General features: G+C 51.5%; 1 protein-coding gene across 1 annotated transcript; it reads left to right on the top strand.

Moving 5' to 3' along the window:
• The first annotated feature begins 5,755 nt into the window (after positions 1 to 5,755).
• On the top strand, positions 5,756 to 14,723 carry LDLRAD1 (low density lipoprotein receptor class A domain containing 1). The gene is made up of 6 exons (XM_032610282.1): positions 5,756 to 5,776; positions 6,280 to 6,331; positions 8,910 to 9,038; positions 11,346 to 11,483; positions 13,240 to 13,368; positions 14,575 to 14,723. Exons 1-6 carry the CDS (start codon positions 5,756 to 5,758, stop codon positions 14,721 to 14,723), a joined length of 618 nt encoding a protein of 205 aa, XP_032466173.1.
• Positions 14,724 to 16,158: the final 1,435 nt, after the last annotated feature.

Raw genomic sequence — 16,158 nt, 5'->3', positions numbered from 1 at the left:
AAGTGTGTAATTGTTGAAGCCAGCTTTACATATTTCACTATTAAGTATTCTCTTCCTGTGATGTTAATGACTTATCTGTTTAGAGCAGGTGTTCTTGACGCTTTTTCATGCCATGAACCCGTTTGATAATCTGGTGAAGCCTATGGACTGTTCCTCAGAATAATGTTTTCACATGCATAAAACTAAGTATGCAGGATTGCAAAGTAAACTATATTAAAATACAGTTATTAAGGTATTTTCAAAATTTTGCAATTATGTATATATGTACTTCTTTATTAGCACATAAAATAAGGCCTACTGGTGGTTCTAAATCTATTGGAATTTCAAAGTAATTTCAAACTATTGTTTTGAAATCTCTGCAACATCTGTGATATCTAAATCTGATTTCTATTAATGATAAAGTCACAGTACTGCTAACAGTCCTGTCATTTATTGCCTATGTTCATAATTGAAGGAAATGCTATATTTCAGTTAGACATTAGTGAAAATATTTAATTTTTTTCTCATCCAAGTTCCCTGAACCCCTGGTTTAGAGGTTGTCTAATTTTACTTCGTCGTTTTAAGAGTAAAATATTTTTGTTTGCCTCTTCAATTCTAAATTATTTGGGTTCATTTTACTGTTTCTTGTATGTTTTTCGTACCTGAATTGTTTTGCAACACTGCAGCAATAATTGAAGGCTTGGATGGCAAGAAATCAACAACTGATTAGAAATGAGAGGTTTCAACCAAAGCTCTTGATAATGTTACCTCAGGATATACCATCATGCAGTCATTATTGGAGCCCCACATCTGATTATTTCATAACACTTAAGTCTGTAAGCATCGATAAAATTTGAATCATCGGCCTAAGCAATATTATAAGCTGTCTTGTAAAAGTGTCTACTTAGACCTTTCATGATGAAGTTTATCTATTGATTCCCCATAACTTTTGCAAAGCCCTTTATAGCACTCTATCATTTTAAATGGGTCCTTACAGCATCCCTCTAGGAAAGCAGGATGGGGTTTAACATCTCCATTTTAGAATTGAGGAAACAGTCCCAGAGAGGAGAGGTGGCCAGCCAGGGCTCTCAGAGTTATGGAAGGCACAGGGGAGGAGTGGTAAATATTGAGGCAGGGACTTGGCCTCACCTCTAGGCAGGTATGGAAGCTGATCTCTCAGGTCCCTGGCTCAATCTAGTTGTGGCGCCCACTTAGCATTGTCCAACCCAGAGCCAGGCACTGGACTAAGAAGCAGTCCCAGCCCCCGAGCAGATCTCTTTGTAATTATAAACAAACCAAGTCATCCAGAAACAATATCGCACCCTCCCAGGGTGCAGAACCCTTTCACATATGTGCACTCGCTTCGTTCTAACCACAACTCTTTGAGGTAAGTATTCTTATCCCCATTCTTCAGACGAGGAAACAGAGAGGCTGTGACTTGCCATCTTAAATCAGGTAGGTATTAATTTGGCAGAATCGGGATAAAAACTCAGGTTTGCCTGACTCAAGGTGAGGTTTACTGATCTCATGTGCAGAGGGTCTCCGCTAGCCACAGCCAGGGTAAGATGGGGCCCTTGACCATAAGGAATATAGGGAAAGGTAAATCCAGGGTAAGGGGGAGAGTCGAAGAAGGCTTCATGAAGTGAGATTATCGCCTGGTTCTGGGCAAGAAAGATGGATTTAGAAAGGTGGAGGGAGCCAGCAAAAATCACTCTAAGCAAGTGACAAGCTGCAGACTGGGAGAGAGATGTATGATCCATGCAACAAATGATTCAAATCCAACATAAATCCATAAATCAATAAGAAAAAGATGAACCACCCATAGAAAAATGGGCAACAGATAGGAAAAAGCCATTCACCAGGGAAGAAATCCATATGACCAATATACTGGGTTGGCCAAAAAGTTCGTTTGGCTTTTTCCATGACATGGAAAAGCATTGTTAAAATGCAGGTTCTGGCTTGGCAGTTCTGGGGTGAGACCCCATCTCTCACAGATGATGAGGAAGCTGCTGGTCCGAAGACCACACTTTTGAGAAGTGAGGGGATAGGTAGGAGTAGAGTGTGAACTTTTCACCCACCCCAGTCTGCATCCCAGCTATGCTTCCTTTCAACTGTGAACCTTGGGCGAGTAACTTATTGTTTCTGTGCCTCAATTTCCTCATCTGTAAAATGGAGATAATAATAGTTCCCATCATCTGTGGTTGGGAGGACTGAATGAGTTAATATACGTAACACATGTAGTACAGCATGTGGCAAAATAGGTGTTCAATAAATGTTAGCAATTGGTGGTGGCCATAGGAATTACTAGAGAAACGCAAATTAAACCACACCGAGGGCTTCTCTGGTGGCACAGTGGTTGGGAGTCTGCCTGCCAATGCAGGGGACATGGGTTCGAGCCCTGGCCCAGGAGGATCTCACATGCCATGGAGCATCTAAGCCTAAGTTCTAGAGCTAAGCTCTAGAGCCCACAAATCACAACTACTGAGCCCACATGCCACAACTACTGAAGCCTGCGTGCCTAGAGCCTGTGCTCCGCAACAAGAGAAGCCACGACAATGAGAAGCCCACGCACTGCAGTGAAGAGTAGCCCCCGCTAGCTGCAACTAGAGAAAGCCCGCACTCAGTAACGAAGACCCAACACAGCCAAAAAAAAAAAAACCATACCGAGATGGATGTTGGAAAGTCTGACTCTTTCAAGACTGGGGAGACAGAAACTCTCACATGCTGCTAATGGGAGTGCAAACTGGTACAGCCACCTGGAAGAGCAGTTTGGCCATATCTGGTAAAGTTGAGGGGCCCCTGCACTGTGATTCTAGATGTATGTGTATGTGTGTGTCTAGAGAGTGTGTAAAAACCAGCCATTGGAATCATGCAAGGCATATTCAGGAAACTGGTTGACTCTGGGGAGGGGGGAAGGAATAATACAACTGGGGAAATAAGAGACCTTCAATTTTTGCTATACTTGATGGAAAGAGAAGTCTGAAGCAAAAATGACAAAAATTTTAACGTTTTTTATCTCTGGATGGTGGATACATTATTCTTCCAAGTTTTCTGTATTAAGTTTTTGAAACTTTTTTTCCCAGGGAAAGGGAGGGGGGAAGAAGGGAGAATTTGGAGCAGGTGGGCCAAGGGGGCCTGGTGCAGTGTTGGGTATTGAGTGGGGAGGACGAAGAGGTCCATCTACTGGGGCACCACCTTTCTTCAGGAATGAGTGGAAAAGAAGTTTAGAGAGGTAGATGGGAGAGCTGAAGCTCAGAGAGGTTAAGTGACGTATCAGAGGTCACACAGCTAGTGGTGGGACCATTTGGACCATCAGCTCCAAAGTTCCCACTCTTGCTAGAAGTTTACCCAGGTGTGCCATGGCCCAAGCAGGGAAGGGAGCCCAGCAGGGTGGAGGTGGAGGTTGTACAATGCAGCCCAAGTCCTTTTTCTCCTTAATATAACCTGGCTGTGACACCAGGAAATTCAGGGATTGAGGCACCAGGGCCTCTCCTCCATCTTTCCAGGACCCCCTGTTGCCCTTCACTCAAGGGTTCTTGGTGACAGCCTGAGCCCTGGAGAGATACAATGCTGCCAGCACAGCCAGGTGTGGCTGTACCTGGACTGGAGCAGGAGTCCAGAGGAAGGGAAATTTCATATCCCTGAAGAGTCTTTTCATAAAAGAACACTAAAGAATCACAGTCAAGAAAGGCCAGGGCTTCCCTGGTGGCGCAGTAGTTAAGAATCTGCCTGCCAATGCAGGGGACATGGGTTCGAGACTTGGTCCGGGAAGATCCCCCGTGCTGAGGAGCAACTAAGCCCGTGCGCCGCAACTACTGAGCCTGCGCTGTATATCCTGCAAGCCACAACTACTGAGCCCGTGTGCCACAACTACTGAAGCCCGCGTGCCCTAGAGCCCGTGTTCCGCTACAAGAGAAGCCACTGCAATAAGAAGCCTGTGCACCGCAACGAAGGATGGCCCCCGCTCGTTACAACTAGAGAAAGCTCGCAAGCAGCAAAAAAGACCCAATGCAGCCATAAATAAATAAAAATAAAATAAATTTATCAAAAAAAAAAAAAAAAGGAAAACCAGAGTTTAAGGACATGTGTTGGTCCCAGAATGGCAAAATGGTCATCATGCATGATACCACTCTCCATTCTTATACCCATGGCAGACATCACTATTCAATCACAAAATCCTGAGTCCTGACCTCATAATCCTTCTGAACCTCATGTTCCAGACACTCTCAACAATCAGTTGGAGTTGGCATGCAAGGTGAAATGCCGATGCACCTTCAGCACATGCCACTAGGGTCCTGCCCGTACCCCTCAGCCCTTTCCATTTCAGGGCACATCAGCCTAGCTTGCAGCTGCCAACACTGGCATCTCTTTGCCCAAGGCGGGCCAAGGGGTGCCAGGAATAAATACCCTCCAGCAGTTCTCAGCCAGTGACTGGCAAGAACTGGCAAATGCATACCTCAGTTCCCTTACCCTCGGGTGGGGTGACTCTGATGTGCATCTTCTCCCAAAATCCTTAGCAAGAGAAAGTTCCTCTTGCCCACAGTGGGATGAGTGTGATAACACTCCTGTTACTGGAGCCTCACTTCCCTCGCTCCCCCGGTGTTTCCTGGGATTGCTCCCTCTTAAATCTGCTTGCCTTCAAAACTGCGCTTAGGTCTGATTATGGGGATCCCCAAACTAAGACATCCTCTTCAACCAGTTCAATTCCTTCTTTTTCTGGACAAGAGAACTGAGACTCGGAGAAAGGAAATGACTTGCCCACGGCAGAGCCAGTGGCAGGGCCCGCATGAGAATCGTGTTCCCCTGACCTATAGCTTAGCCCTTCCCAGCGCTGCTGCCTTCTGAGGGCTGCCGCTGAGTCTGTCCATTCCACCCCCATCCCCGTGGACTTGGTAGTTTATATCCCAACAAAAAAGAAAAGGCTGGTTACAGGTTAGGCAACCCATGGGCATCAGAGGCAGCCTACGTACAGAGGGACCCTCCCTGAAGCCCCCAAGCTCACTTCTGGAGGTGGACGCCACTCCTCCCTTGGTCCAGGGCTTCCAACCAGACCCTTAAGCTCCCAGGTTGTTGGTCTCCTCGGCAGAGGGATGAGCTGAATTGGTAGAAGGCATTATTCAGGGAAGCAACCTGCCCCCACCCCTCCCCCATCACAGGCATCATCTCCGGAAAAATTTAAAGTACACGGCCACTTTTTTAAAGAAAATAATTTAAAATTATATTTGCTTTATAATTTTAGTGGGAAATGCATATTCTTTCCACCTAGGTTACATATTTAATTGAACAAACATCAATGAAAAAAAAATGACCCCTGCTTTTTAGCCACTGGAACGTTAATCCTGGGTATTTCTGCCTGGATCTTCATGCAGTTGCGGGGCCTGACATCCTCCAGTCTCATAATTGATGTGGAGGAAAAATCACACCCTGAAAAATTCCTGGGTTAATGCCCCCACCAAACCCACACTGTGTGACTTGAGGGCAGTTTCTCCCTCTATGAACCTCAGACTCTCCGCCTGTAACATGGGGATGAGAACTCCAACCTTGGAGTGTCTCTGTCAGACCGCAGAGTGGGGAAGGGCCAGGCAGGAGCAGGGCCCTGCTGCCCTTTCCGCAGCATGGGAGGCAGCCTGGGAGGGGCCTGCCCACAGGGAGGGTGCGGCCAGGCGAGGCCTGCTGTCATCCCTCCTCCAGGCTGCCCCTGGTGACAGGCAGGGAACCTGCGCTGAGTTCTCTGCACCCACCCAGGGCCCGGAGACTGGAGCCGGGAGCCGGAGACATGAAAAAGATCTTCCCCCAGGTAAGAGCTGCCCTGAGACAGCTCCTGACCAGGGGGAGCCAACCTCAGGCTAAGGGTGGGCAGTAAAGAGGGGAGACACTGAGGTGACTCCGGTCCTCCACCACCCTGGAGGCTCTCTACGGGGACCCAACAGGTGAACCAGGTACACGGTTCAGGTGATAAGTGCTGGGAGGGGAGAAGAGGCCAAGGGAGAGAATGATCGACACTATGGGAGGGGACATCAGGGGGATCCTCTCCAAGGGGAGCCGCCTGAGCTGGTTTGAAGGATGAATGTTTGCCAAGTGGACAGTGGAGGAAAAGGCATTCCAGGGCACAGTACAGGCATGGGTGTGGGAACGTGAAGTGGACGTGATGAGCTTGGGGCATTCAGCATGCTGGAGTGGGAGGGCCCGTGGTTTCCCCCGAGGCTCTTGGTGACACTTCTGAAAAACTTTTCAGTCTGGCTCCCTGAGTCTGGACCTCGCCTCACCTCAGCCCACCCCTCACTCTGTTCTCTTGGGCAGGGGGATGGCAATGCTGCTGCCGCTGGAAGCAAAGCCCTCCCCAGAAGGCAAGGTAAATGACGGAGGGCCTGGGGCCAGTCCCTCCCCAGTGTGGGGCTCCCTTGAAGCTGGGCCGTTGCTACAGAGACACAAAGGGGGCTCCCTAAGGCTCCCGCTCTCTCAGACCTCTGTCCCCTTGCTGATGTCCCCTTGCTCCCAGCATCCTGGCCAACCATGATGACAGCCATTTGTTTAATAGGGTGGTTCATTCTCTCCATGCACAAGCATGTGTGGAGCACCTACTGTGTGCTCACAGGCACAGAGCCACATACAGTACCCCTGGCAACCTATAGAGGAAAGAGCTCTGGAGTCAAGTCCCTGGCTCAGAGGGTGACCTGGGTGATTCTCTTTACCTCTGAGGGATAAAATAGGCAGGATTACACACTTATTTAGCACCTGTTCTTGGCCACTGGCTCACCTTGTGACCAGGACAGTTTGCTTTACCTCTGTGGAATAAAGGAAGGAAAGAACACATTTATTAATCACCTGCTATGTGTTTCCAATCTTGGCCCTCATTTGATCGTTTAAGGAAACAGCCCCAGAGAGGTAGCTACTACTAATAACTATCAAGGATCAAGGCCCTGTTATGTGCCCGGCATCGCAGGGCCTGTTTCAACCCTCAGGACAGCTCTGAGAGGGGCTCCTATTAGGGGGCAATAACAGATGAGGCAGCTGAGGTGAAGGGAGGTGAAGGTAGCTCAGCCAAGCTGGGATCCCACACGGATGGGAGGAGGGAGGCAGCGTTCAAATTCGAATCAGGGTCCCTCTGGTTGCAGAGCCCCGGTGCCTTTGCTGCTCCACACTGGCGCTTGTTTATTTCAAGCCTGGCTCACGGTGGGCATGATGTGGGAAAATGGCCTCCTTTCCCCATCTGTCCCCTGGGGCATCGGCACCTAAGGGCTTTCAGGCTTTGAAGTGCAGCCTTCATCTGGCCGTGGGCCCCGAGGCTCTCCCGTGACCCCACCCACCCGGCCTGTGCTGCACAAATGTTTGAGGAGTGGCTGCTTGGCCAACCAGGATGCTGCTCCTTGCCAGCCTTCCCGCTGTCTCCCTGGTTACCTGAGTTTACAAGGGAGCCACGGACTAAGGCTGCAGGGAATATGGGTTTTAGATTTATGCTGCATCTCCTACAGCATAAATCGGCTATCATCTCCCTTCCCAATGCATGCCCACTCCAGGCTCCGGACACACGGGGCCACTTGCTGTCCCCCACATGCCATCCAGGCGCTCTCTGCCTGGAGTGCCCTCTCCTCGCACCTTCCCCTCGCCTGCCTGTGGAAATCCCACCCTCCTTCAAGCACCATGACACCTTGTTCACGCTTTCTTAACCACACTTGCCACCTGGCTCTGTGAGCAGCTGGTGTACAGGTATAGTCTGAGTACAGAGTAGGCAGCTCTGGAAATGTGAATGGATTATATGGAAATGACATGAACTGACCTGAATTGGGCCCTTCCCTTGTTTCCTGGATCTTTAGATCAGAGTATTCAGAAAGCACCTACTGTGTGCCTGCCTACTATGTCCCCAGGCTGGGGACGTAGATGCGTCAGACCCGCTCCTGCCCCCTCTCTGAGATAATTGTGCCCCAGAGGACAGCAGGAGTGCCCACACTCTTCTTTTTACCTGTCTACATCTTGTCTTCTAAGTGCAACTACAAGCTTTTGGAGGGCAAGGGGATCAGAGCTGTGACTGCTTTTGTGTCCTCTACAGAGCAGGGCATCTAGTAGGATCCCAAGAAGACTTTGTTTCATTATTTCACAAGCAAGCAAATATTAAAGGATCGAAGTCAGTTAAAGGAGGAGGACATCACCTATTTCCACAGTACTTCAGATACAGAATGGCACATAGTAGATGCTCAATAAACATGAATAGTAGCTAAAACCTTTACAGCACTTACTATGTCCCAAGCACTGTTCTGATACAATACCTAGCTTAATCCTCTCAACAACTCTAAGGTGGGCATTATGACCCCCATTTTCCACTTGAGGAAACAGACACAGAGAAGTAAAGTGGCTTTTCAGTGTGGCCCAACTGGAAAGTGGTGCAGCTGGGATTCCAGTCAGCATCCTGACGGGCTCCAGAATGAGCAATCAGTTGGCATGTGGAAAGGGCACCCGTTTGGGCAGCAAATAAGTGTGGATTCACATCCCAGCTCCACACAAGGTGACCTGAACCTTTTCTTCTCTGAGCCTCAGTCTCCTCATTTATAAAATAAATCTTGTCTTGAAAACTACAAATAATGGCTATGAAGGGCCTGCTTTGGTCTTTGCCCCATGGTAGGGGCTTGATACGCAGGTGTACATCTCTCTCTTCCTCCTGAGGAGACAGCCTCATGGAAGGACAGGAGGGTGAGGGGGGTGGAGCAGAGACCTGGGACCCTCATCCTGACTGCCACTCACCAGCAACTGGACCTGGGCCAGAGACAGGTATTTGGTGGGGGTGGCCCACAGGCAGAGCTGAGAACATAATGGTGGACTTGGGAGCCCTCTGCCTCCAGGACCCCAGTAGGTAGGGACCACTAGCAGCGGTCAGGGCAGGGAATCTCTGGGCCCCAGCACTGGCTGCTCCATCACTGGTTTCCCACCCCACACAGCAGACCAGAGCCCTTTCTGCTGCTCGTGCCGAGGGGCCTGCCTCTCAGCCTTCCTGATGCTCCTGCTGGCAACTCTTGCAGCCCTGATTGCCCTGGTCGCCATCCTTGGACCCCCACCTCGCACGCCAGGTCAGGGTGGGCAAGGGAGGGTGGGTCAGACTTATTGGAAGGGGAGGGGGACACAGAGAGATGGGGGAAAACTGACCCTGCCTGGCTTCTCCATGAAATGACTTTTGGACAGTTCCTTAGGGTGCATGTGCAGACAGACACTGACATATACACATCTCTGAGCTTCCATTTGCACATCTATAAGCATGAGCTATTGAGAGGACCCAGCTCTGATGCCACCTCCTCCAGGAAGACCTCCCTGCCTGCCTGGTTTAGGAGCCTTGTCTCAGCTCCCATAACTTTCACACTTCTTCTTCCCCGAGTCTGCTCACCCTGGGTGGTGCCATCCATCTGCATGTCTGCCTTTGCTACAGAGGACAGGGACCTGTCCAGCATATCCCTGAGGCCCTACTTCAGTGGTGAGCCCCAACACCGACCCTGCCATCATGCAGCTAACAGTTTGGAGAGTGAGGCGGATATTAATCCAATAAGTACAGTAAGGCAGGGTTAGTGGGGGCTCTGAGAGTCTGGAGCAGGGCTCTGACCCAGTCCAGGAGTCAGGAAGGGCTCCTTGAGCAGTGAAAGGGGGCTGAGGCATGAAGGGAAAGTGGGATTGGTTAGTGAAAGCGGTGGCAGGAAAACCACAGGGAACACCCTGTGCAGAGTCCCTGGGATGGGAGGAAATGTGAGGAGAAGGTCAGTGGACACGAAGGACAGAGCAGTGGGTGGGGCCGAGGTCCAGGGCTTCAACGGCTGCACTGGGGAAGGAGGTCACCATCCAGAGAGCCATGGGCGGGGATTAAGCTGGGGGCAGGGTGTCAGCAGACCTACCTTTCTGAGAGATGGCTCTGTCATCTAGCAGGAGGTGCTAAGGGGACAGGTGGAGTAGGGGGTAAAATCCAAAGTACCCTACATGCCTGAGCATGGGCACTGGGGATAGATATGAGCACGCAAGGAGTTGCCTGCATGTATGTACCTGTGTGTCTGTGTGTTTATGTGTGCGTGTACATGTGTGTGCAGGTATCTATGCACATGTCTGTGTATGCAGGTACATATCTGTGTGTGTGTGCCCGTGTGTACACGTCTGTATATGTGCGAGTGTATTGATGTATGTCTGTGTGAGCAGCTGTGTGTGTGTGACAATGTAACTGTCTCTGAGGGTCGACCCCCTCACACTAGCTGAGGCAGTTCCAGGAGATGAGCCGTGGTTCACATGTGCACAAACACACAGGCACAAACCCGCTCCCACGTCCAACCTGCACTCATGCGTGTACACGTGCCCAGCCTGCGGAGCCAGACCTCCCAGTCCGTCTGCCAGTTTCTCTCCCCTAATTCTTTGGGGGAAGCCCCAGGGTTGAGTGTTCCCCGCAGTGGGATGGAAGGGCAGACTCTCAGAAGGATGGACACTCAGATGGTCCCCACCATTCCTGGACGCTGGGGAGGCGACCCGGCCTCAGGAAAGAGCAGAGGCAGCAGCCTGGGTTATTAGCCGTGTGGCCGGGCACGTCGTACCTCTCTGAGTCTTACTTTCCTCATCTAGGAAATGGGGCTAATGATGACACCTCACAGAGGTTTTTGGGGAAACAATAGAATAAAAATGTGAAGGCGCTTTGCAGCCCGTAAAGTTGTCCCAGATGTAAGGGATTGTGGCATAACGGTCCCCAGCCAGCCCCAGGACGTTGCCTCTGACACCTTCACCTGCACCAGGAGCCCCACTGTGAAAGCCACTTCACTGACTTGAGCACTGTCCTCAGGAACTTCCCGTGAGACAGTCTTTCAATAAACCATGACTTTCTCTGCATTCTCTCTAGGGTTATTCAAACAGAGAGGCTTTTTTTTTTTTTCGGTACGCGGGCCTCTCACTGTTGTGACCTCTCCCGTTGCGGAGCAACAGGCTCCAGACACGCAGGCTCAGCGGCCGTGGCTCATGGGCCCAGCCATTCCGTGGCATGTGGGATCCTCCCAGACCGGGGCACGAACCCGTGTCCCCTGCATCGGCAGGCGGTCTCTCAACCACTGCGCCACCAGGGAAGCCCACACACAGAGGCTTTTATGTAATCTCCCCAACTGTCCTGTGGGGTGTGTGCTATGATCCCTATCTTTCAGAAAGGAACCTGAGGCACAGAGAGGTTGGGTCATCTGCCCATGGTCACACAGCTGGCAAGTGGTTGAGCTGGGGCTTGGACCCCATCTCCGACGCTGAGCCCAGTGTCCTCCCCACTGCCCCAGCCTCTCACCCCAGCTCAGGTGGGGCTCAGTGGGGAGAACTTGGTGATGCCCTTGTAAACACCACCCTTGACCCTTCCGGGGCTCGCCCTGCCCACTCAGGGGCCCAGCCCTGCGTGACACAGATGAACAGGACGGGCTTCCTATGCCACGACCGGAGGAGCTGCATCCCAGCCAGCAGGGTCTGTGATGGCATCCACACCTGTGCCCACGGCGAGGACGAGGAGGAGGCCTTGTGCCGTGAGTAGTTACTCCAGGGCCCCTTGGGAGTTGCCTCCCCCAACTCCAGCTCTCCCTGCAGCCATACTGAAGCTCGACCACCCCTGAACATACCAGGCACCCTGATGTCCTCAGGCCTTTGCTTATATGCTGCCCTCAGCCAGGAACATCTTCCCCCGCCCTGTCCCACTCACACGCACACACATGTGCCCACACTAGGAGATGCCTCCACTCTGTGCCTCTCCGTGCCCAGAGAACCTGTGTACAACCCTCAAGGCAGATTTCAAGTGCTATCTCCTCCAGGAAGCCTTCCCTGACACCCAAACTAAATTACGTTCCCTCGTTTGGGCTCTCACAACCCCTGTGCTTCCCTGCACCCCAGCCCTAGTCACACTGGTTGTCACTCTCAATTGGCATGTTTGCCACCCGCATCAGACTGTGAACTCCTATGGGGCAAGCCTAATCTGCTTGATATTGGGGCCCAGTGCCTGGTGCAGGGCACTGCACAGAGAGGTATCGAGAATGATTTGCTGAATAAATGATGAAATGAGTGAATGAATGGGAAGGTCTAGTCCCAGACCTTAGAGACCTGACAGTTCTCAAGAGAGAGGAGCGTGGCACTTGCCACAGAGGAGGGAGAGAGCCTGGTGAGTCGGAGTGGTGGGATGGGGTAGCTTATGGGGGTAGGGTCATTGCATCATGGACCCTCAAGACCAGAAGAGATCTTAAAGGTCATCTAGTCCACGTCCCAGCTCATGCCCAAATCCCCTCTGCCTCTGCTTGCACATTCCCAGGATGGGAAGCTCACTACAGTTTGAGGCAGCTGCTCCCGTCATTGCCTGGTTTTTCCACGGGAACGTCTCCCTTGTACTGAGTTTAGAGCTGCCTCCCAGTAGCATCCTTGATTGGTTCCAACTCTGCCCTCTCATTAACCCCTGCCCCCCAAGAACCACATTTCAATCTGTCTCCCGTGATGATGGCACTGCATGGATTTGGAGATTGTTTTCTTGTCCCCTATGAGTCTCCTCTTACCCGGGCCACCCTCTGAACTCCCAGTCACCCCCTTATGATTGGTCTTCCCCACTCCACCAGCACTCTACAGAACACATACCAAATGCCTATGTCCCTCTCCCTGGACTGGCCCCAGAAGCATCCATGATACTTCTTTCTGGCTGGCTCTGGTGAGTCCAAGGAACAAAGGCTTTTCCCCTCCCAAGTCTGGGTTATACCTCTAATGATGTGGCCTGAGTTTGTGTTAATTTTTGGTATACCTGTCACACTGCTGTCTAACACAGAACCCACTTTCAAGAAAGATACTCTGACTCTCTTTCACAAAGCATGTGATCCCACATTCCCTGAGCTCTGGGACCCAAGTGCAAGGCTTCATATTTATTCTTGTTATGTTCCAGTCGGAGGAGGCTTCCTGGAGGTGAAGGAACTTGAACCTGGACTTGCAGTTGGAATGGTTTTGGACAGGTGTCAAGGAGGACTTTTCTGGAGGGAGGAATAAAGCAAGCAATGGTGTGGAGTGGGAAGGCGCAAGAGCTGACAAGGGAGAAGTGGCTCTGGGCATTCTATTGGGTGAACAGGGAAAGAACCCTCCTCTCTCCTTGACGACCTCCTCCCCCAGAAACCTCCTTTTGCCCTTCCTGGATAGATGGGTAGTGACCCCGAGTTTGACAGCTGCCAGGGTGGCCAGGACAATCCACCTCCAGATAGTCCTGAGACAGCTGCAGCCAGATGTGGACTTTCTCCTGCCTCATCTCTCCCTCTGTAGGAGACATGCCCCAGAGCTTCCCTGGCTTCCTCGTGGCTCACTGCGGAGACCCCGCTTCCTGGATCTACTCAGACCAAAAGTGTGATGGGATCAACAACTGTGGGGACTGCTCAGATGAACTGAGCCCAGGTAGGGGTCTGGGCACAAGCTTGGCTGGGGCAGGTGGCCAGGCAGTGGCCAGAGGGCAGAAGTTAAACAGAGAGAATCTCCAAAGTTCCCCCTGCATCCCCTTCTTGCATCCTAGGAAGAAGTTTTCCACTCCTCCTTGAATGCTTCAAGTGGTAGGGTGCTCACTACCACTCCAAGGGGCTCCTTCTGGAGAGTTATTCTTCTGTGGTGGGAAACTTGCTTTCAGGGTCGCAGAGGAGGAAACTGGGACCCAGAGGGCAGTCATGTAAGGAGTATGTACATGGCCCAGCCGGGGTTTGAACCTGGGCTTCCTTCATCTTCTCTGCACCACCCAACAACCCTGTGAGGAAAGGAAGGCAGGAATCGCTGGCCCCAGTTTATATGTAGGTAAACTGAGACCAGAGAGGAGAAGTGACTTAATATGATGAGTGATAGGAAGGGGGCTTGGGTGTAAACCCAGGTTTCCTGACTCTAAGACGAGTTCTTTCACTGCTCCAGAGTTTCCTTTCAATTTCTTCCCCAAGGTTCAACCCACAAACATGTTCTGAGCACTGTTGGGGGCTGGCCTGGTGCCAGGTTCTGCTGGGGCACAGTCAGGAGTCAAACATATGTCCCACCCCCAGGACTCACACCGTGATGATGCCAAAAGGAAGTGCTGGGGTCCCGGAGAGGTTTTTTGTGGAGGGGCTGGATAGGAGAAGTAATCATCAAGGGAGACTTCTCAGAAGACGCAGTATTCAAGCAGGCCTTAGAAAATGGACAGGGCTTCAACAGGCAGAGGCTGGGTGGGCAGGGAAGAATGCTGGAGGCCCAGGGTCCAGGGCAAAGGAGGGAGGTCTGCAAGGTGCCCTCAGGGAATCATAAATGGGCTGGTGGGACCGAATCAAGGTGAGAGAGGAGGATGGGAGACTATATGCGCCCACTAGTAACTGAACACTGACTGTGGGCCTGGCACTTTGCCTATCTTCCTTGATAACGACCTTGAGCACATGAGGAAACTGAGGTTCAGACAGAGAGACTTGCTTGAGGTCGCACAGCCTATGAGTTGGGGAGTCTAGATTCTCTCTTCTCCAGGGAAATAAGGAATATAGTCAACCCGTGTCAGATGGGGCAGGGCTGTGGAGGCAATGGTAGGTTTCAGAGCTAAAGAGTGCCCTGGTGCATGGGGCATTCCAGGACAGAGCAGCTGCTCTTCTGTCTTCCCAGTGACTGTGTGCCCACCCTGCGGCCCTGGCTGGTGGCGCTGTCCCTCGACCGTCTTCAAATATTGCAGCTGTATCCCCAGGAGCCTCTGCCGTGATCACGTGCAGCATTGCTCTGACTGGTCGGATGAGTACTCCTGTCCTGGACCCTGAATGGGTCCGGAGTGGGAGGCTGATTGGAATGGCACTGATAACCTGTCACGTGTGCTATGAAGCCAAGTACACAAGGGCAGGAAGGAGCCTTCGAGATCATGTAGTGGGATCTACACACCGTTGTCTCTGAATAGGAATTGCCTCTCCTGCTTTCAAGTTTTTCAGCCTCTGCTTGAATTCTTCCAGTGATGGGGAGCTCACTACCATGTTAGGCAACTCCTAACAGAGACGAAGGGAATCTGCTTCCATGATCGGAGGCCTGCCTCTGGGGCCACACAGAGGAAATCTGCTCCTCCACTCCAAGACAGGCTTGCAGATACTGACCTTGTCACCCCTTGGAGAAAAGATAAGTCTTGGGCTTAAACACCAAGCTGAGAACTTTAGTCCTTATGGATGGCACATATATGAAGTATATGCCACTTCCTGCCCCTTTGGTACCTAAGGCAGATATTCCTGGGCTTGGATGCAGCCTCAGTGTTTTCTCAGCTCAGTAATCCTAGCAGGTCCCACTGATGGATCACATGAGATGCACATGAGACGGGGTACTTGTCGTCCTGCCCCTAGGAAGCCACCCCAGGAAGCTCTGAGCTATAGGAAGAACAGCTTGAGGAGCCCCTCCCCCACCCCCCGTCCATCCCTTCTCTTCCCAACCACTCCCACCCTCACCCCGCGACCAGCTGCCCAACAAAACAGCCCAGGTTCCTTCAAGTAGGGATTGTATTTTGGTTTCGGAGCCTGAGTGAAGGAGTTGTTTCTCGGCATACATTTCCAGTTTCACAGCACCCAGGCAGGCAAGGATGGTTATCCCCATTAAACAGATGAGGAAACTGTGGCCCAGAGGGAGAAATAACCAGGATCATACAGCAAAGTAAGGGCTGGAACTGGGACTCAAATACCATCCATGGTGTCCCAACCCCAAAGTCTTTCCATCTACCAGTGTGACTCTATCTTGGCCAGGGTGGAGGCAGAGTCTCTGTAGTGTATTTAAAAAGGTAGCTTGGGGCTTCCCTGGTGCCACAGTGGTAGAGAGTCCGCCGACCGATGCAGGGGACACAGGTTTGTGCCCTGGTCCGGGAAGATCCCACATGCCGCGGAGCGGCTGGGCCTGTGGGCCATGGCCGCTGAGCCTGCGCGTCCGGAGCCTGTGCTCCGCCACGGGAGAGGCCACAGCAGTGAGAGGCCCGCGTACCGCAAAATAAAACAAAAAACAAATAAAAAGGTAGCTTGAGGGTCAGAAAGTGTCCCACCCTTATTCTGAAAGATGGACTTGGAATCTGGCCAATAAGGGACTCCTGTTGAGGGAGACGGACATATCCCCACTGGAAATTAATAAAATCAGTTCTGTGTATCAGTCTCACGTGAGTTTTGAAATAAATATGGGCACCAAGAGAGACGGGTGAGCTCTAGTTCATTCACTGCCACGTTAATTCATTCA

Source organism: Phocoena sinus, chromosome 1 (assembly GCF_008692025.1).
Source record: "Phocoena sinus isolate mPhoSin1 chromosome 1, mPhoSin1.pri, whole genome shotgun sequence".
NCBI lineage: Eukaryota > Metazoa > Chordata > Mammalia > Artiodactyla > Phocoenidae > Phocoena > Phocoena sinus.
The sequence above is the reverse complement of the archived record's forward strand: the minus strand, read 5'-3'. Positions and strand labels throughout refer to the sequence as shown.

Coding starts and splice junctions, on each gene's coding strand:
- LDLRAD1 (XM_032610282.1), top strand. CDS start 5,756: ATGAAAAAGATCTTCCCCCAG. Junction 5,777..6,279: donor TGAAAAAGATCTTCCCCCAG/GTAAGAGCTGCC, acceptor TCTCTTGGGCAG/GGGGATGGCAATGCTGCTGC. Junction 11,484..13,239: donor CGAGGAGGAGGCCTTGTGCC/GTGAGTAGTTAC, acceptor CTCCCTCTGTAG/GAGACATGCCCCAGAGCTTC.